This window comes from Dendrobates tinctorius, unplaced genomic scaffold (genome assembly GCF_039654945.1).
Source record: "Dendrobates tinctorius isolate UK_male_01 unplaced genomic scaffold, ASM3965494v1 ptg000129l, whole genome shotgun sequence".
NCBI classification, from domain to species: domain Eukaryota; kingdom Metazoa; phylum Chordata; class Amphibia; order Anura; family Dendrobatidae; genus Dendrobates; species Dendrobates tinctorius.
In genome coordinates, this window is record NW_027361797.1 from 49,647,017 (window position 1) to 49,664,066 (window position 17,050).

At 43.4% G+C, this 17,050-nt stretch overlaps 1 protein-coding gene across 1 annotated transcript in view; it reads left to right on the forward strand.

Annotated features, from left to right (window-relative positions):
- The window catches only part of LOC141047804 (cytochrome P450 2K1-like), a 53,977-nt gene that overhangs the window by 6,318 nt on the left and 30,609 nt on the right, over nt 1-17,050 (forward strand). The window contains exon 2 of the mRNA XM_073543121.1: nt 6,346-6,508. Within this exon, the coding sequence (XP_073399222.1) occupies nt 6,346-6,508 (163 nt within the window). The remainder of the gene's footprint in view (nt 1-6,345; nt 6,509-17,050) is intronic.

The window sequence follows — 17,050 nt, forward strand, 5'->3', positions numbered from 1 at the left end:
CGCAGCGGTTTTGGCTGCTGCGGACCCGCAGCAGTTTCTGCTGCGGTGTACAGTACCATGATTCCCTATGGGAATCAAAACCGCAGTGCAGACGGTGCGGAATTTTCCGCGCGGATTATCTGCGGTTTTCAATCCGCAGAAAGAATTGACATGTCAATTCTTTCTGCGGATTCTCCTTCCGGTTTGCCATCTCCTATATTGAGGAGATGAAAAACCGCAGGACAAAACCGCAGAGCAATCCGCAGGTAAAACCGCAGGTCTTTTGATCTGCGGTTTCACCTGCGGATTTTACAAAATCCGCGCGGATGAATCCGCACCTAATCCGCAGCGTGTGCACACAGCCTTACCCTAACGGGAAAATGGAGATAAATACTTTTTTTTAATTTTATTATTTTTCCCTACCTAAGGGGGTGATAACGGGGGGGTTTGATTTACTATTTATGGCGGTTTTTATATTTGGCAGCTGTCATACGCTAAAAGACGCTTTTTATTGTAAAATAGTTTTTGCATCACCACATTTTGAGAGCTATAATTTTTCCGTATTTTGACCCACTGAGTCATGTGAGGTCTTATTTTTTGCGGGACGAGTTGACGTTTTTATTGGTACCATTTTCGGGCACGTGACATTTTTTGATCGCTTTTTATTCCTATTTTTGGGACGCAGAATGAACAAAAACCAGCGTTTCATGAATTTCTTTTGGGGGGGGTGCGTTTACACCGTTCCGCGTGTGGTAAAATTGATAAAGCTGTTTTATTCTTCGGGTCAGTACGGTTACAGCGATACCTCACTTAGGTCGTTTTTTTATGTTTTTGTCGGTTTTATGCAATGAAAACTATTTTATATAAAAAATAATTATTTTTGCATCGCTTTATTCTGCGAGCTATAACTTTTTTATTTTTTCGCTGATGATGCTGTGTGGCGGCTCGTTTTTTGCGGGACAAGATGACGTTTTCAGCGGTACCATGGATATTTATATGCGTCTTTTTGATCGCGCGTTATTACACTTTTTGTTTGGCGGTATGATAATAAATCATTATTTCTTGCTTCGTTTTTTATTTTTATTTTTTAAGGGGTTCGCTAAAGGGGTTAACTAATGGGACAGTTTTATAGGGCGGGTCGCTACGGACGTGGCGATACCTAATATGTGTACTTTTATTGTTTTTTTTTTTTAATTTCCAAAAAATGGATTTATTGGGGGAATATTTTTTATTTTTTTTCTAATTTATTTGGCGATTTTTTTTTTTTTAAATTATTTTAACACTTTTTTTTTTTTTTTTTTACTTTATTAAATAGTCCCAGGTGGGACATCACTGTCCTGTGACAGATCGCTGATCTGTCACATCACAGATCACTGTGACAGATCAGCGATCTAACACAGGCACTGCAAAAGGCTTCCTCATGCCTGCGCTTTGCAGGCACTGAGGAAGCCAGCTTCCTCAGGCCCCCGAAGGCCCCCGTCGCCATCTTGGATTCGGGGGCCTGGAGGAAAGGAGCCCCCCGCAGCAGCGCTGCACATTGCGCTGCCGTGGGGGGCTCAGGGAAGCACGGAGGGAGCCCCCTCCCTGCCGATGCTTCCCTTTAACCCCCGGTACACCGCGATCATGTTTGATCGCGGTGTGCAAGGGATTAACGTGTCGGGGGCGGTCCGTGACCGCCCCTGACACATTGTGCCGGGTGTCAGCTGTGATAATCAGCTGACACCCGGCCGCGATCAGCAGCGCTCACCACGTGGGCGCCGCTAATCACGGTAGACGTACTATCCCATCCACGGTCATACGGGCCCGGGTACCGTGGACGGGATAGTACGTCGGATGTCAGGAAGGGGTTAAGGTGGCCACTTGCAAGTAGTTCTCCTATTTGATTCTCCTATGAAGAGTGGCATCATGGGCTCCTCAAAACAACTCTCAAATGATCTGAAAACAAAGATTATTCAACATAGCTTTTCAGGGGAAGGATACAAAAAGTTGTCTCAGAGATTTAACCAGTCAGTTTCCACTGTGAGGAACATAGTAAGGAAATGGAAGAACACAGGTACAGTTCTTGTTAAGCCCAGAAGTGGCAGGCCAAGAAAAATATCAGAAAGGCAGAGAAGAAGAATGGTGAGAACAGTCAAGGACAATCCACAGACCACCTCCAAAGACCTGCAGCATCATCTTGCTGCAGATGGTGTCACTGTGCATCGGTCAACAATACAGCGCATGCATAACGCCTTTTTGTATGACCAAACAACTCAATCTTTGTTTCATCAGTCCACAGGATCTTCTTCCAAAATGTAACTGGCTTGTCCAAATGTGCTTTTGCATACCTCAGGCGACTCTGTTTGTGGCGTGCTTGCAGAAACGGCTTCTTTCGCATCACTCTCCCATACAGCTTCTCCTTGTGCAAAGTGCGCTGTATTGTTGACCGATGCACAGTGATACCATCTGCAGCAAGATGGTGCTGCAGGTCTTTGGAGGTGGTCTGTGGATTGTCCTTGACTGTTCTCACCATTCTTCTTCTCTGCCTTTCTGATATTTTTCTTGGCCTGCCACTTCTGGGCTTAACAAGAACTGAACCTGTGTTCTTCCATTTCCTTACTATATTCCTCACAGTGGAAACTGACAGGTTAAATCTCTGAGACAACTTTTTGTATCCTTCCCCTGAAAAGCTATGCTGAATAATCTTTGTTTTCAGATCATTTGAGAGTTGTTTTGAGGAGCCCATGATGCCACTCTTCATAGGAGAATCAAATAGGAGAACTACTTGCAAGTGGCCACTTTAAATACCTTTTCTCATGATTTGATACACCTGGCTATGAAGTTCAAAGCTCAATGAGGTTACAAAACCAATTTAGTGCTTCAGAAAGTCAGTAAAAAGTAGTTAGGAGTGTTCAAATCAAGAAAATGATAAGGGTGCCCATACTTTTGCACCGGTCAAATTTTGTTTAAATGCAGATTGCACATTTTCTGTTAGTACAATAAACCTCATTTGAATCCAGAAATATAACGGAGTCCATCAGTTATTAGATATATGAAACTGAAATACCTGTTACAAAAACCAAAATTGTTATAAAGAAAAAAGGTTAACATTAATAGGGGTGCCCAAACTTTTACATATGACTGTATTACCGCTTAGCGTCCAAGCTATGGCTCCTCTCTTACTGTCTCAGCAGCCGTTTCAAAGCAGGCAGACCTATGCATTCAATTTCCTAAGGTCACCATTGAACTTCTAAGTCCAGGTTCCATCCTTAGGTCAGGGAATCACTCCAGTTAGCTTTGATCCTTCAAACACTAGCTATTTCTAACGATCTACTGTCAGGCTTACATTTTTTGCTGTTCCGATCAAGTCTTTAGGCCTCTTGATCTCTAACTTTAGTGTTAAGGCAACATCCATCCTCCCAGTGAACGGACATGGAGCAAGGAGATTGAACAGGATTCTACAGGGGAACAACTGGCTACGTTGATGGTGCTGTCAGCAACATTTTGGGTTTCTTGACCATATGGAGTGAATTACCTGGATGAAGGAATCCTTGCTAGAGATGGGTTGCGAAAACTGGAAAATATTTATTTGGTACATGCCTTGCTACACTATTCAATAGAGCTTTAAACTAAGGCAATATGGGATAGGAAAAACTATGCAGCTAATGATTTCTAATGAGAAACCTGCTATTAAAAGTGGAAATAAAGAACAAAGACAACAAATTCTGAATGAAAATAGAGGAGCAAGTAAAAACGACTGCAAACTAAAATGTGTCTATTCAAATGCACAGAGCATGGAAAACAAACAAGCAGAATTGGAGCTGCTAACACAGGAAGAGAGATACAATGTAATAGGCATCACTGAAACTTGGTGGGATGATGCTCATGATTGGAACACAAACCTTGAAGACTACAACTTATTTATAAGAAAGAGGCTTAAAAAGGGGGAGGAGGTGATTCATTGTGTATTAGGAAAGTATATTTCTCTACAGAGATTCAAACTTCAGAGAATGGTAGCTCTGTGGAAACTGGGAAAGAATACTAGGAGAGAAGAACAGAAAGGACACTATTGTAGGTTTTTACTATAGGCCACCTGGACAGACTGAAGAATAGATGAACTCTTTTTACATCAGATGTCTTTGTTCTAAAAAAAAATGACATACTGATTGTCTGAAATTTTAACTGTCCAGATATTTGTTGGAATCTCAGGAAAAGCAATAGGTTCAGAAAATTTTTATCTTCACTCACTGACAAATTTATCTTTCAAAAGGTAGAAGAGAAAACAAGGGTATATGACATCGTGGACCTAATTCTTTTCAACAGGGAGGAAATGGTTGAGGAAGTAAAGGTCGCTTGGAATTTAAGAGGTAGCTATCATGCTATTCTCGAATTTTGAATTACAAGAGGAGGAAGACCTGCGGCTTCAAGGACTTAGACTTTAAGGTTGAACTTCAGAAAGGCCGATTTTAATAAACTCAGAAAGAGGATAGGAAAGGTCCAATGGCTGGATGTTCTAAAGGTCAGAAATTTTCAATAAGGATGGGAGATTTTGCTAAGTGAAATTTTCACTGCACAATCCGTAACAATCCCAAAAAGAAGGGAGAATTGGAAGCATTTATAGAGACCAGGATGGATGAACACAAAAGTCAAACACATGCCGAAAAGGAAAAAATAAATGTATATACAATGGAAAAAGTGGGTAATATCTAAAGAAGAACATAATGCTGTCTGCAGGGAATACAGGGCAAGCATAAGATGAGCCACAGCCAGTAATGAATTGAGGCTTGCAAGGGTGACCAAAAGCAATTTTGAGGGTATGTCAAAAGTAAAAGAAAAGTCAAAGATGCTATAGTACTTTTGCGGAATGAAAAGGTTGAAGTGATCAAAAATGTTGCGGAGAAGGCCCAACTTTTAACTTCTTATTTTGTATTTGTGTTCTCTAAGAAAGCAAATGTATCTGATCTTCATTGTGCTATGGATGAAATAAAAGAATTTGTATAAAGTTTGTATAAACAGAGAGATGATAAGGGAACACAGCTAATTTAAATTAATTCAAATCTCCTGGTCCAGATGAATTACATCCCAGGATACTCAGACTGTAAAAGGAGTTAGTGGACAATTTCAATTGATACATGTGAATTTCCTGATGAAGAAGTAACTATGTACTTCGAAACGCGTGTTACAATAAACCACCACCTTATTTTACCATACTGAGATATATGTCTCAATTCTGTCGGCAGCGCAAAATTGTCCACTAACTCCTTTTACAGCCTGATGTCTGATGGTCATTTGCTGACCCATGGATCTGCTGCCACTGACTCTCTACATTATTGAACAGTTTATTATTGAACAATTTAGTGAGATTCACATCCAATTAGAAGAGTGTTTCAAGTGGGGTACCACAAGTCTCTCTGTCCTGGCCCCAGTGTTATTCAACATTTTTTATAAATTATCTAGATAAGGGAACTGAAGGTAAACTAATCAAATTTGCAGATGATGCAAAGCTAGGAGGCATAGCTAGCACTAAAGAAGACAGAGATACGATTCAGAATGACCTAAATAAGCTTGAACAATGGGCAGCAACTAATAGATTCAACATCTAGGCAAGTAAAATGAAAATTACATCTACAGAATGGGAGGACTAGAACTAAGCAACAGCATCTGTGAAAAGGACTTGTGCAGTCTGTGATCTATGAGTATACACATCAGTCAACAGTGTAAAACAGCAGCAAAAAAGGCAAACACACTTCTGTGATGGATTAAGACAAGCATAGAGTCTAGAAGACGTGAAGTAATTATCCACTATAAAATCACATCCATACCACATAGTTTATCATTGTGGTTTGCCCAGATGAAGAGGTAGGATAACTTCAAAACGCATTGACAAATAAAAACAGCATCTTGTCTCCTTTTGTATATTGGATTCTCTGCAGCGTAGTTATACACCCACTTTCATCTCCAAGTTTGTCTATTATCTGTTTGTTAGATCTGCCGCAACCGTCATTGCTTAAAACTAACAAAGGGGTTGTGACTTTCACATCTCCCCTAGTTGAGCAAATCCAATTTTCTCTTTTTGTAATCTGGATAAGACTCTGTTGTTCTTATTGTCATTCCAGTTTTTATCTAGACACATAAGATGGTTTAGTGAATCCTACATTGAGTTGTGGGCTGGACACGATGACCTATGATTCTATGATGCCGTGACTGTGATCATTTCAAACTTTTTGCATATTTCCCCAGCTTTATGGTCTCAACAGCAACTGTGGCTTGTTGGAAGCTTATCTTTATTAGTTCTGTTTGAGTGACATTGTGGTATACAATTTTTGTCTCTACAGAAGTACTATTCAAATGAATGTTTTATATAACTAAAAAATTTATATTTTGCAGCTTTCTGAGAAGTATGGTGAAATATATACTTTGCACTTTGGACCGAAGAAAATGGTGATACTTTCTGGATATAAGATAATAAAAGAAGCACTTGTTACGCGAGCTGACGATTTTGGAGAACGAGCGATTGCTCCAATCTTCTATATTTTCTCTAATGAGCATGGTATTTATAGAACTATAATATTGTGCATTCTATGAATTGTAAAATTCAGCATAATGAACTGTTAGGGGAGCAAAATACTTTGAAGTCCAGTAACAATAGTTGATTCTGCTAATTGAATATTGACTAACAACATCAATAAATGTCATTTATGAGCAAAATATTATTAATTGAAGAACACTTAAACATCTATGCCAACTCTTAGAGGTTGTGTAATGACTGCAGAAAGTCGTACTGGGCGGCTAGTGTCCATAATGAATTTTACACAACACATTAGAATGAAGCTGCTTATATTTACTTGAACAAATCCAGGGGAACAAACATTCAAACATTTTTTTATCAGTCAAGTGTGAACATTAATAAGAAAGACACAAAAGAAAAAGGGAAGGGAGGGAAGCGCTCAGGTTATTCCTAGAAAGTAGCCAGCAGTCCCGTTTTTAACTTTTATCTACCTTTTTCTTCATCTCCTTCTTTAGCCTGTGCCCACTGCTAAAGAGAAATGAATATTCACTGCACTGGCAGTGAATATTCATTTCTCTTATAGTGTGCCCAGTTGCAGCCACAGCCGCCATCTTCCAGCAGCAGCTAGGCTAGCATGGGTATCCACTCAATAAAGTAATGAATATTCACCCCTCTCCACTCCCATAGGCATGGAGTGAATATTCATTGCCTTAATGAGCAGGGACATGTGATCACTCGGCTGGAAGAGCTGTTGGCACCAGAGCAAGATGCAGCGAGGGCGCGCAGGGAAGGTAAGTAGGATGTTTTTTTTATAGGACCCATGCATACAAAGACAGGGTCGGGAAGCCATGCATACAAAGACAGGGAGCCATGCGTACAAGGATGGGGCCGGGGAGACCTGCATACAATGACAGGGATGGGGAGCCATGCATATGGGGACGGGGAGACCTGCGTACAAGGATGGGGACCGGGAGCCATCCATACAAGGACAGGGATGGGGAGCCATGCATACCAGGTTAGAGATGAGGCTACAATGCATACTCGGCTTATACTCGAGTCAATAAGTTTTCCCAATTTTTCATGGCAAAATTAGGTGCCTCGGCTTATACTCGGGTTGACATACTCAAGTATATATGGTATGCATATTGCCATCTCTTATTACACAGTGCCCGCTCTTGTTATGTACACCTCTGTCCCTTACATATCGCATTATATAGAGCCCTGTCTTTCTTACATACCATCCTCTCTTGTTACACATATAATGCAATGACGGCTGATGTACCACTGTAAAGCTTCTTTTCTAATGGAGGAGCTGATGGACTGGTCGTCTGGTCACCGGCTGCTCCATCAGCAGTCATTTTATATCTAAAAGAGATGACTATGTAATAAAAGAGGGTGCTGTGAATAACAAGAATAGACTATGTAAGAGACAGTACTGTACTTTACAGCAAAGGAAGCTATATAATTAGGAACGGCACCATATATAACTAGAGAGGATGGTACGTAATAACAGACAATGTTATACATAATAAAAGAGGAAACTATGTAACTAAGGACAGCGCTATACATAATAAGTGAGTACACGATATACAAAGGGACTGTGCTATACATAAGTGAGTACACTCTATACTAAGGGACTGTGCTATACATAATAAGTGAGTACACTATATAATAAGGGACTGTGTTATACTTAATAAGTGAGTACACTATATACTAAAGGACTGTGTTATACATAATAAGTGAGTACACTATACACTAAGGGATTGTGCTATTAATAATAAGGCTACATTCCTGTATCCGCGTGCCTTGTCGGTGTGCTGGGCGCTTTTACAGACGCATTGAGCATGCCGTATGCTGATCCTTCAAATCGGATCAGAACAAAACATTCTTTGATCTGTGATTTTCATCTATGTTGGATGGACCTATAAAAACTGAGTCCATGTACAGTCAGATAAAAAAATTTGGAAGCACACAGACATTTCACACAAATATGAGAATGTAGAAAAAGGGATATTACAGATAACATTATTACTCCAAGTCACACAGAACAGATACAGAATAATATCCAGGCACTTACCGCTGACATCTCGTCTGATTAGAGCCGCTTTCTGCTGTTTCTTCTCCATTTGGTCAGACCTTCATGTCGACATCTCCCGGCCATGACTCGTCTTGTCACAATGATCATCGCAGCCCTGAAATTAACAAGGTCACTTATATTGTATATATACTTGTGTCTCTCCCCTCAATACAGATACTGTATGTACCCCAACATTAAAAATATAAAGTGTTAAGCAGCACTGTGTCCCCAATTAACTTTAATCCATGCCACCCAATAATATAAATTATTGTGTCTGTGACTCTATTCAATTACCTGTAAGGCTATGTGCACATGGAATATATGCAAGATTTTACAGTACAGGAAAAGTGATTGAGATCCCTGAAGTCTCAAGTACACGCTGCTTATTTTTTCCTTGCAGATTTGCAGAAAATTTAAATCTGCATAATGTCAATTCTTGCAGCTTATGTCACCCATACTATTAGGGGAAAAACATAACAAAAGCTTGGTAAAAACATTGGCAAAAAATAAATGTATTTTGCGCAGCGTCCTTCCTGCCAACACATCAGGATATGCAGCAGAATTTTCTCCTGCAAATCTTGAACGGGTGCACATAGCCTTATTCCCTGTCCTGTGCCCCCCCATTCATTATAAGTCCTTTATAGCATCATAACAAATTTGGGGTGGGAGAAGACATTATCAGGTACTGAGCATTCTCTGCCACCTCCCATTTTATTACAAGTCCCTGAAAGAGTCTTCTCTCACCCTTCAGTTCATTATAAAATGTCCTATGCACCTTATCACCTCCTCTCCCCAATAAATTTTAAGTCCCCGACAGCATCACAATGAATTGTGAGATGGGGGAGAACGCTATCAGAGGCTTAGCAGCCTCCTCCACTAACCAATTCATTTCACATCCATATCTTATATCTTATGTCCTTCTCCCCCTCCTCCTGTTCATAAGTCCATTATAAGTCCCCCTTATTCCCATCCCAATCCACCCAATATTGCCCGCTCCACCACCTCCATCACTGTCCTCTCCACCACCCCAATCATTGTTCTCCCCCACCACCTCCATCATTGCACTCTCCAACATCCCATTGTTCTCCCCCAATCCCATCATTGTCCTCTCCCCATCCCCATAACTTCAATCTCCACCACCCCATCATTGCCCTCCCCATCACCCCCATCATTTCCTCTCCACCACCCCAATCATTGTTCTCCCCCACCACTTCCATAATTGCCCTCCCCAGCATCCCATCATTATCCTCTCCATCACCTCCATCATTGCCTTCTCCCCTACCACCACATCAATGCCCTTTCCACCACCTCTCTCAATGCCTTCTCCCCCACCACTGCCATCATTGCCCTCTCCAGCACCCCAATCATTGTTCTTCCCCACCACTTTCATCATCATACTCTCCCCACCCCATCATTGTTCTCCCCACTACCCCATCATTGTCCTTTCCACCACCTCCATCATTGCCTTCTCCTGCACCACCCCCATCATTGCCCTTTCCACCTCCATCATTGCCTTCTCCCCCACTACCCCCATCATTGCCCTTTACACCACCACCATCATTGCCTTCTCCCCACCACCCCATCATTGCCCTTTCCACCACCTCTATCATTGCCTTCTCGCCCACCACCCCATCATTGCCCTTACTACCACCACCATCATTGCCTTCTCCCCCACCACCCCATCATTGCTCTTTCTACCACCATCATTGCCTTCTCCCCCACCACCCCCATCATTGCTCTTTCCTTCACCTACATCACTGCATGTTCCTCATCCACCCTATCATTGCCCATTAAACCACCTCCATCATTGCCTCCTCCCCCACCACCAACATTGCCCTCTTCACCACCTTCATCATTTCCTTTCCACCAACCCAATCATTGTTCTCTCCCACCACTCCCATAATTGTGCTCTCCACCACCCAATCATTGTCCTTTTCATCACCTCCATCATTGCTTTCTCCCGTACCACCCTGTTATGACTGAGTCACCGTAGGAGGCAAAAATAGAAATACTAGCTAAGTCCAGAAAACCAGAGAAGTTGGCAGCTATCAGATTGCAGACCCCTGAACCTATCAACAACAACTAGCAGTAGCCGTGGGGGGTTCCTACGGTGCCCCTTGATCACAGCCGGAGAACTAAATAGCCTAAAGACAGAAAGGGAAATCTAAACTTCCCCAGAGCAGACCCCAAAGCAATAGGCAGCCCCCAACATATAATGACGGTGAAGCAAGATAGGCTGAGCAAATGATGGGGCCCAAGCTAACTAAATAGGACAGGATAGAAAAGCTGCTGTCTGCAATCCGCAAAAACCCTATCAAAACAAGAGCCAACAGACTGATCGGAAAAAAGCCCTGAAGACGCTAGGCTTCAAAAAGACTAAATCAGTACTCAGGTATTTTCTGAAGACAGAGCAAAAAGGAATTCAGCTCACCCCAGCAGGGAATGGCAGAAATCCAGAAAAACAAGGCAAAACAAAACACAAATGCAAAAAGCAGAGCAGAAAACTTAGCTTTTGAGGAGCAGGAATCAGACTGGTGTCCTAGAATCCCTCAGAGAAATCACCAGCAAGGCAGAAGGGCGTCGGCTGCTTTATATCCAGTCAGCAATTCCCGTCACCCAGTCATCATCATCCTGCTCAGGTGCTTGGTAATCAGCCTCACTACTTTCCTTCACCAGAAGAGGGAGTTCATCAGACCTCAATGGGGAAGGGGAAAATGAACTCACAACAGTACCTCCCCCTTGAGGAGGGGTCACCGAACCCTCATCCACGCCACCAGGGTGATAAGGGTGAGCCCAATGAAAGGCACGCACCAATCTTTTGGCATGAATATCAGAGGCAGAGACCCAGGAATTCTCCTCCTGACCATAACCCTTCCACTTAACCAAATACTGGAGTCTCTGTCTAGCCAGATGGGAATCCAGTATCTTCTCTACCTCATATTCCATGTTACCTTCAACCAATACAGGGTCCGGAGGTGCCACCCCAGGAACTACTGGTTCAACAAACCTCTTCAACAAGGACTTATGAAACACATTATGGATTTTAAATGTGACAGGAAGAGCCAACCGAAAAGAGACCGGATTAATAATCTCCAAAATCTTGTAAGGTCCAATAAATCTAGGCTTAAACTTAGGAGAAGCCACCTTCATAGCGATATTTTTTGATGATAACCAAACCATATCACCAACCTTAAACTGGGGACCAATGGTCCTATGTCGGTTGGAAAACCGTTGGGCCTTTTCCTGGGAGAGAGAGAACTTATCCACCACTTGGTCCCAGATCTGGTGCATTCTCTCCACCACAGTGTCAACACTTGGGCAGGCAGAAGGCTCCACCTGCCCTGAAGAAAATCGAGGATGAAACCCAAAGTTACAAAAAAAAAGGTGACATCAAAGTGGCAGAACTAGCTCTATTATTTAAAGCAAATTCGGCCAAGGGCAAAAATGAAACCCAATCATCCTGATCAGCGGAAATAAAACATCTCAAATATGACTCCAAGGTCTGGTTTGTTCTCTCCGTCTGCCCATTGGTCTGAGGGTGAAAAGCAGAGGAGAAGGACAACTGAATTCCCAGCTTGGAACAGAAAGTCCTCCAAAATCTAGACACAAACTGAACTCCTCTGTCAGATACAATGTTCTCAGGAATCCCGTGCAAGCGAACCACCTGTTGCAAAAACAAGGGCACCAACTCTGAGGAAGATGGCAACTTAGGGAGTGGTACAAGATGAACCATCTTAGAGAACCTATCACAAATCACCCAAATAACAGTCATTCTCTGAGAGACAGGCATATCAGAGATGAAATCCATTGAAATATGGGTCCATGGCCTCCTGGGGACCGGCAAAGGCATCAACAACCCACTAGAGCGAGAACAAGATTTAGACCGGGAGCAAGTCCCACAGGACTGCACAAAATTCCTGACATCACGAGACAAGGCGGGCCACCAAAAAGACCGACTCACCAGATCTCTAGTACCAAAAATACCTGGATGACCAGCCAAAGCAGAGCAATGAACTTCAGACATCACTCTCTTCCACTGGTCAGGAACATACAACTTTCCACTGGGACAACGCTCAGGTTTGTCCTCCTGGAACTCTTCCAGAGCACGTCTCAAATCGGGCGAGATGGCAGAAAGAACTACCCCTTCGCCTAAGATGGTAGCAGGCTTGGTCACCACAGGAGAATCAGCAAAGAAGCTCCTAGAGAGAGCGTCAGCCTTGACATTCATAGTGCCAGGAAGAAAAGAGACCACAAAATCAAAACGTGTAAAAAACAAGGCCCACCTAGCCTGTCTAGGGTTCAAGCGTTTGGCCCACTCCAGGTAAATCAAATTCTTGTGGTCAGTGAGGACCACGACTTGATGTTTAGCTCCCTCCAACCAATGTCTCCACTCCTCAAATGCCTATTTGATGGCTAACAGTTCCCGATTCCCCACGTCATAGTTACGTTCAGATGGGGAGAACATTCGGGAAAAGAAAGCACAGGGATTCATTTTAGATGTTACAGGATCCTTTTGGGACAAAACGGCTCCTGCACCAATCTCAGAAGCGTCCACCTCTACCTGGAACGGGAGTGAGACATCAGGTTGCCGCAAAACCGGGGAAGAAGTGAAACTTCGCTTCAGCTCCTGAAAGGAAGAAACAGCCTCCGGAGACCAATTCAACACATCAGCACCCTTCTTAGTCAGATCAGTCAATGGCTTGGTAATACTAGAAAATTTTGCTATAAATTTCCGATAAAAATTAGCAAAACCCAAAAACTTCTGGAGGGCCTTCAAAGAAGTGGGCTGAACCCAATCATAAATGGCCCGTACCTTGGCCGGGTCCATTTCAATAGTTGACGGAGACAAAATAAATCCCAAAAATGAAATCCTCTGTACCCCAAAAAGTCATTTCGATCCTTTGACATACAGGGAATTCTCCCTCAAGATCCGGGACACAGTCCGAACATGTTCCACATGAGAATCACAATCCTTGGAGAAGATCAAAATATCATCCAGATAGATAATCAAAAATTTATCCACAAAGTCTCGGAAAATGTCGTTCATGAAGCACTGGAAGACAGAAGGGGCATTAGTGAGCCCAAAAGGCATCACCAGGTACTCAAAATGTCCCTCCGGAGTATTAAACGCCGTCTTCCATTCATCCCCATGCTTAATGCGGATAAGATTATACGCCCCCCTGAGGTCAAGCTTGGTAAACCAGCAAGCACCTTTAACTCTGGAGAATAGATCCGAAATCAGGGGTAACGGATACTGATATTTAATAGTAATTTTGTTGAGGGCACGATAATCAATACAAGGTCTTAATGATCCATCCTTTTTGGCCATGAAAAAAACCCAGCACCTAAGGGTGAAGAGGATGGTCTAATATGACCCTTCTCCAACACCTCCTTAATATAGGATCGCATAGCCTTGTGCTCGGGTACAGATAAATTGAAGAGCCGACCCTTGGGAAATTTACACCCCGGGCTCAGTTCAATTACACAGTCATAACTCCCATGAGGAGGCAAAGACGCATACTCATTCTCACTAAATACATCATAAAAGTCCGCCAAATAGTCAGGAACATCATGCGACTGAGGAGAGGTGGAAAAAACCGGAGCCTCACTAAGGGCACACCGACAACTGGATTATGAATTTGCAACCAGGGAAACCCCAGAACAATGGTATCATGCAAATTATGCAACACCAAAAATCTGCAATTTTCTTGATGTCTGGGGCGACCCGCATTACCACCTGGGTCCAAAACTGAGGTTTATTTTTCGCCAAAGGAGTAGCATCAATCCCCCTCAAAGGGATAGGCGTCCTCAGAGGTGTCATAGGAAATCCACAACGTTTAGCAAAATCCAAGTCCATTAGATTCAGTGCTGCTCCCGAATCCACAAAAGCCTTGGCGGAAAATGTGGACAGGGAGCAGATCAGAGTAATTGCCAGAAGAAACTTGGGTTGAACACCACCCACAGAAAACGTGTGTGCAAAGCGTTTCTCTCGTTTAGGACAGACAGAAATAATATGCGAGGCATCTCCACAAAAAAACACAGCTTATTACGCCTTCTGAACTCCTGACGTTGCTCCCTGGACAAAACTCTATCACATTGCATAGGTTCAGACACTTGTTCAACAGGTGGCAACACCTCTCGTGCAGTACTGCGTTCACGTAAACGCCAATCAACCTGAATGACTAATGACAGAATCGTCAAGACCAGAGGGAACAGGAAATCCCACCATAGTATCATTTATGGCTTCTGACAAACCCTTCCGAAAGAGAGCTGCCAAGGCATTATCATTCCAGGTAGTAAGGACCGCCCACTTTCGGAATTTTTGACAGTACAATTCTGCAGAATCTCGACCCTGGCTCAATGCCAACAGGGTCTTTTCAGCCTGATCAATAGCATTAGGTTCGTCATACAACAACCCCAAGGCTTGAAAAAATGCATTCACATTAGTCAGAATAGGATCATCTGGTTTCAAAGAAAACGCCCAATCCTGGGGATCGCCACGCAGCAATGAGATGACAATTTTAACCTGCTGCACGGAGCTCCCTGACGAGTTAGGCTTCAAGGCAAAAAATAATGTACAATTATTTTTGAAATTCAAAAATTTAGACCGATCCCCAAAAAACACATCACGAGTAGGGATCTTTGGTTCAGCAGCATGTGAATGAGCAAGGTAGGCGGAAATTCCCCGCACTTCCGCAGCGAGCTGCTCCACACGATCAGACAATTGCTTTATCTCCATTGAGAGAAAAAAAAAATTCCCCCTACGGCCTCAGAGATATAGAGGAAAAAATATACACACTTTTTTTTTTTAACAATTCTTTCCTGCTATTGAGTACCCTAGGATCTGCGGTATGGCTGGTGATTCTGTTATGAATGAGTCACCGTAGGAGGCAAAAACAGAAATACTAGCTAAGTCCAGAAAACCAGAGAAGTTGGCAGCCATCGGATTGCAGACCCCTGAACCTATCAACAACAACTAGCAGTAGCCGTGGGGGGTTCCTACGGTGCCCTAGACCCCTCGATCACAGCCGGAGAACTAAATAGCCTAAAGACAGAAAGGGAAATCTAAACTGCCCCAGAGCAGACCCCAAAGCAATAGGCAGCCCCAACATATAATGACGGTGAAGCAAGATGAAAAAACACTAACACAGATAGAAAGATAGGCTGAGCAAATGATGGGGCCCAAGCTAACTAAATAGGACAGGATAGAAAAGCTGCTGTCTGCAATCCGCAAAAACCCTATCAAAACAAGAGCCAACAGACTGATTGGAAAAAAGCCCTGAAGACGCTAGGCTTCAAAAAGACTAAATCAGTACTCAGGTATTTTCTGAAGACAGAGCAAAAAGGAATTCAGCTCACCCCAGCAGGGAATGGTAGAAATCCAGAAAAACAAGGCAAAACAAAACCAAAACACAAATGCAAAAAGCAGAGCAGAAAACTTAGCTTTTGAGGAGCAGGAATCAGACTGGTCTCCTAGAATCCCTCAGAGAAATCACCAGCAAGGCAGAAGGGCGTCGGCTGCCTTACATCCTGTCAGCAATTCCCGTCACCCAGTCATAATCAGCCTGCTCAGGTGCTTGGTAATCAGCCCCACTACCTTCCTTCACCAGAAGAGGGAGTTCATCAGACCTCATTGGTGAAGGGGAAAATGAACTCACAACACACCCCATCATTGCTCTTTCCACCACCTCTATCATTGCCTTCTCCCCCACCACCCCATCATTGCCCATTCAACCACATCCATCATTGCCTAATCCTTTACCACCCCCATAATTGCCTCCACCTCCACCACCATCATTGCCCTTTCCACCATCCCCCATCATTGCCCTCTCCTCCACCTACACACACACAATCACTGCTCACCTCTGCACACATACACAAAGTTAGAGCATCACTCACCTCTCTGCACACCCGGCAGCTGCAGCGCACACACACTCACAGACAGCACTATTCAACTATACACACGCATGCATACACATACACACACACTCACTCACACAGAGCACCACTCACCTCTTGGCATGTTTGCCACAGCCGCAGCATCACTGTCGCCAGCAGCCTCCTCTCTCTGGCACAGCCTCACGAATGATGATGTCATCCAGCCACGCGACTGTGACAGGAAGTGCGAGCGGGAAGCAGGACGGATCCCTGCAGCTCCACTCTGCTGCCATTTTCTTCTATAGGCAGCAGAGCTGCAGGGATTGCTCCCTGCTCACCGCACATGGGGGCAATCTGGCCAGGGCCCCCCAGAGCCTCGGGGCCGGAGAAACAGTCCAGATTGCTCTCATTATTAGCCCCCTCCAGGGACCCCCTTCCACCTCCGGGCCCCGATGCAGCCGCTCTAGCTGCACATGCGGTATGTCTGCCCATGCTTCCTTCACCTTTTTCTTCTCCATCCTTTATCATTATCATCTTCATTTTACTTTTCTTCTTCCATTTCTTCTTCCTCATTCATCAGCTTCTTCTACTTTTTTTTCCTTCATCTTTATCATAATTTTCTTAATTCT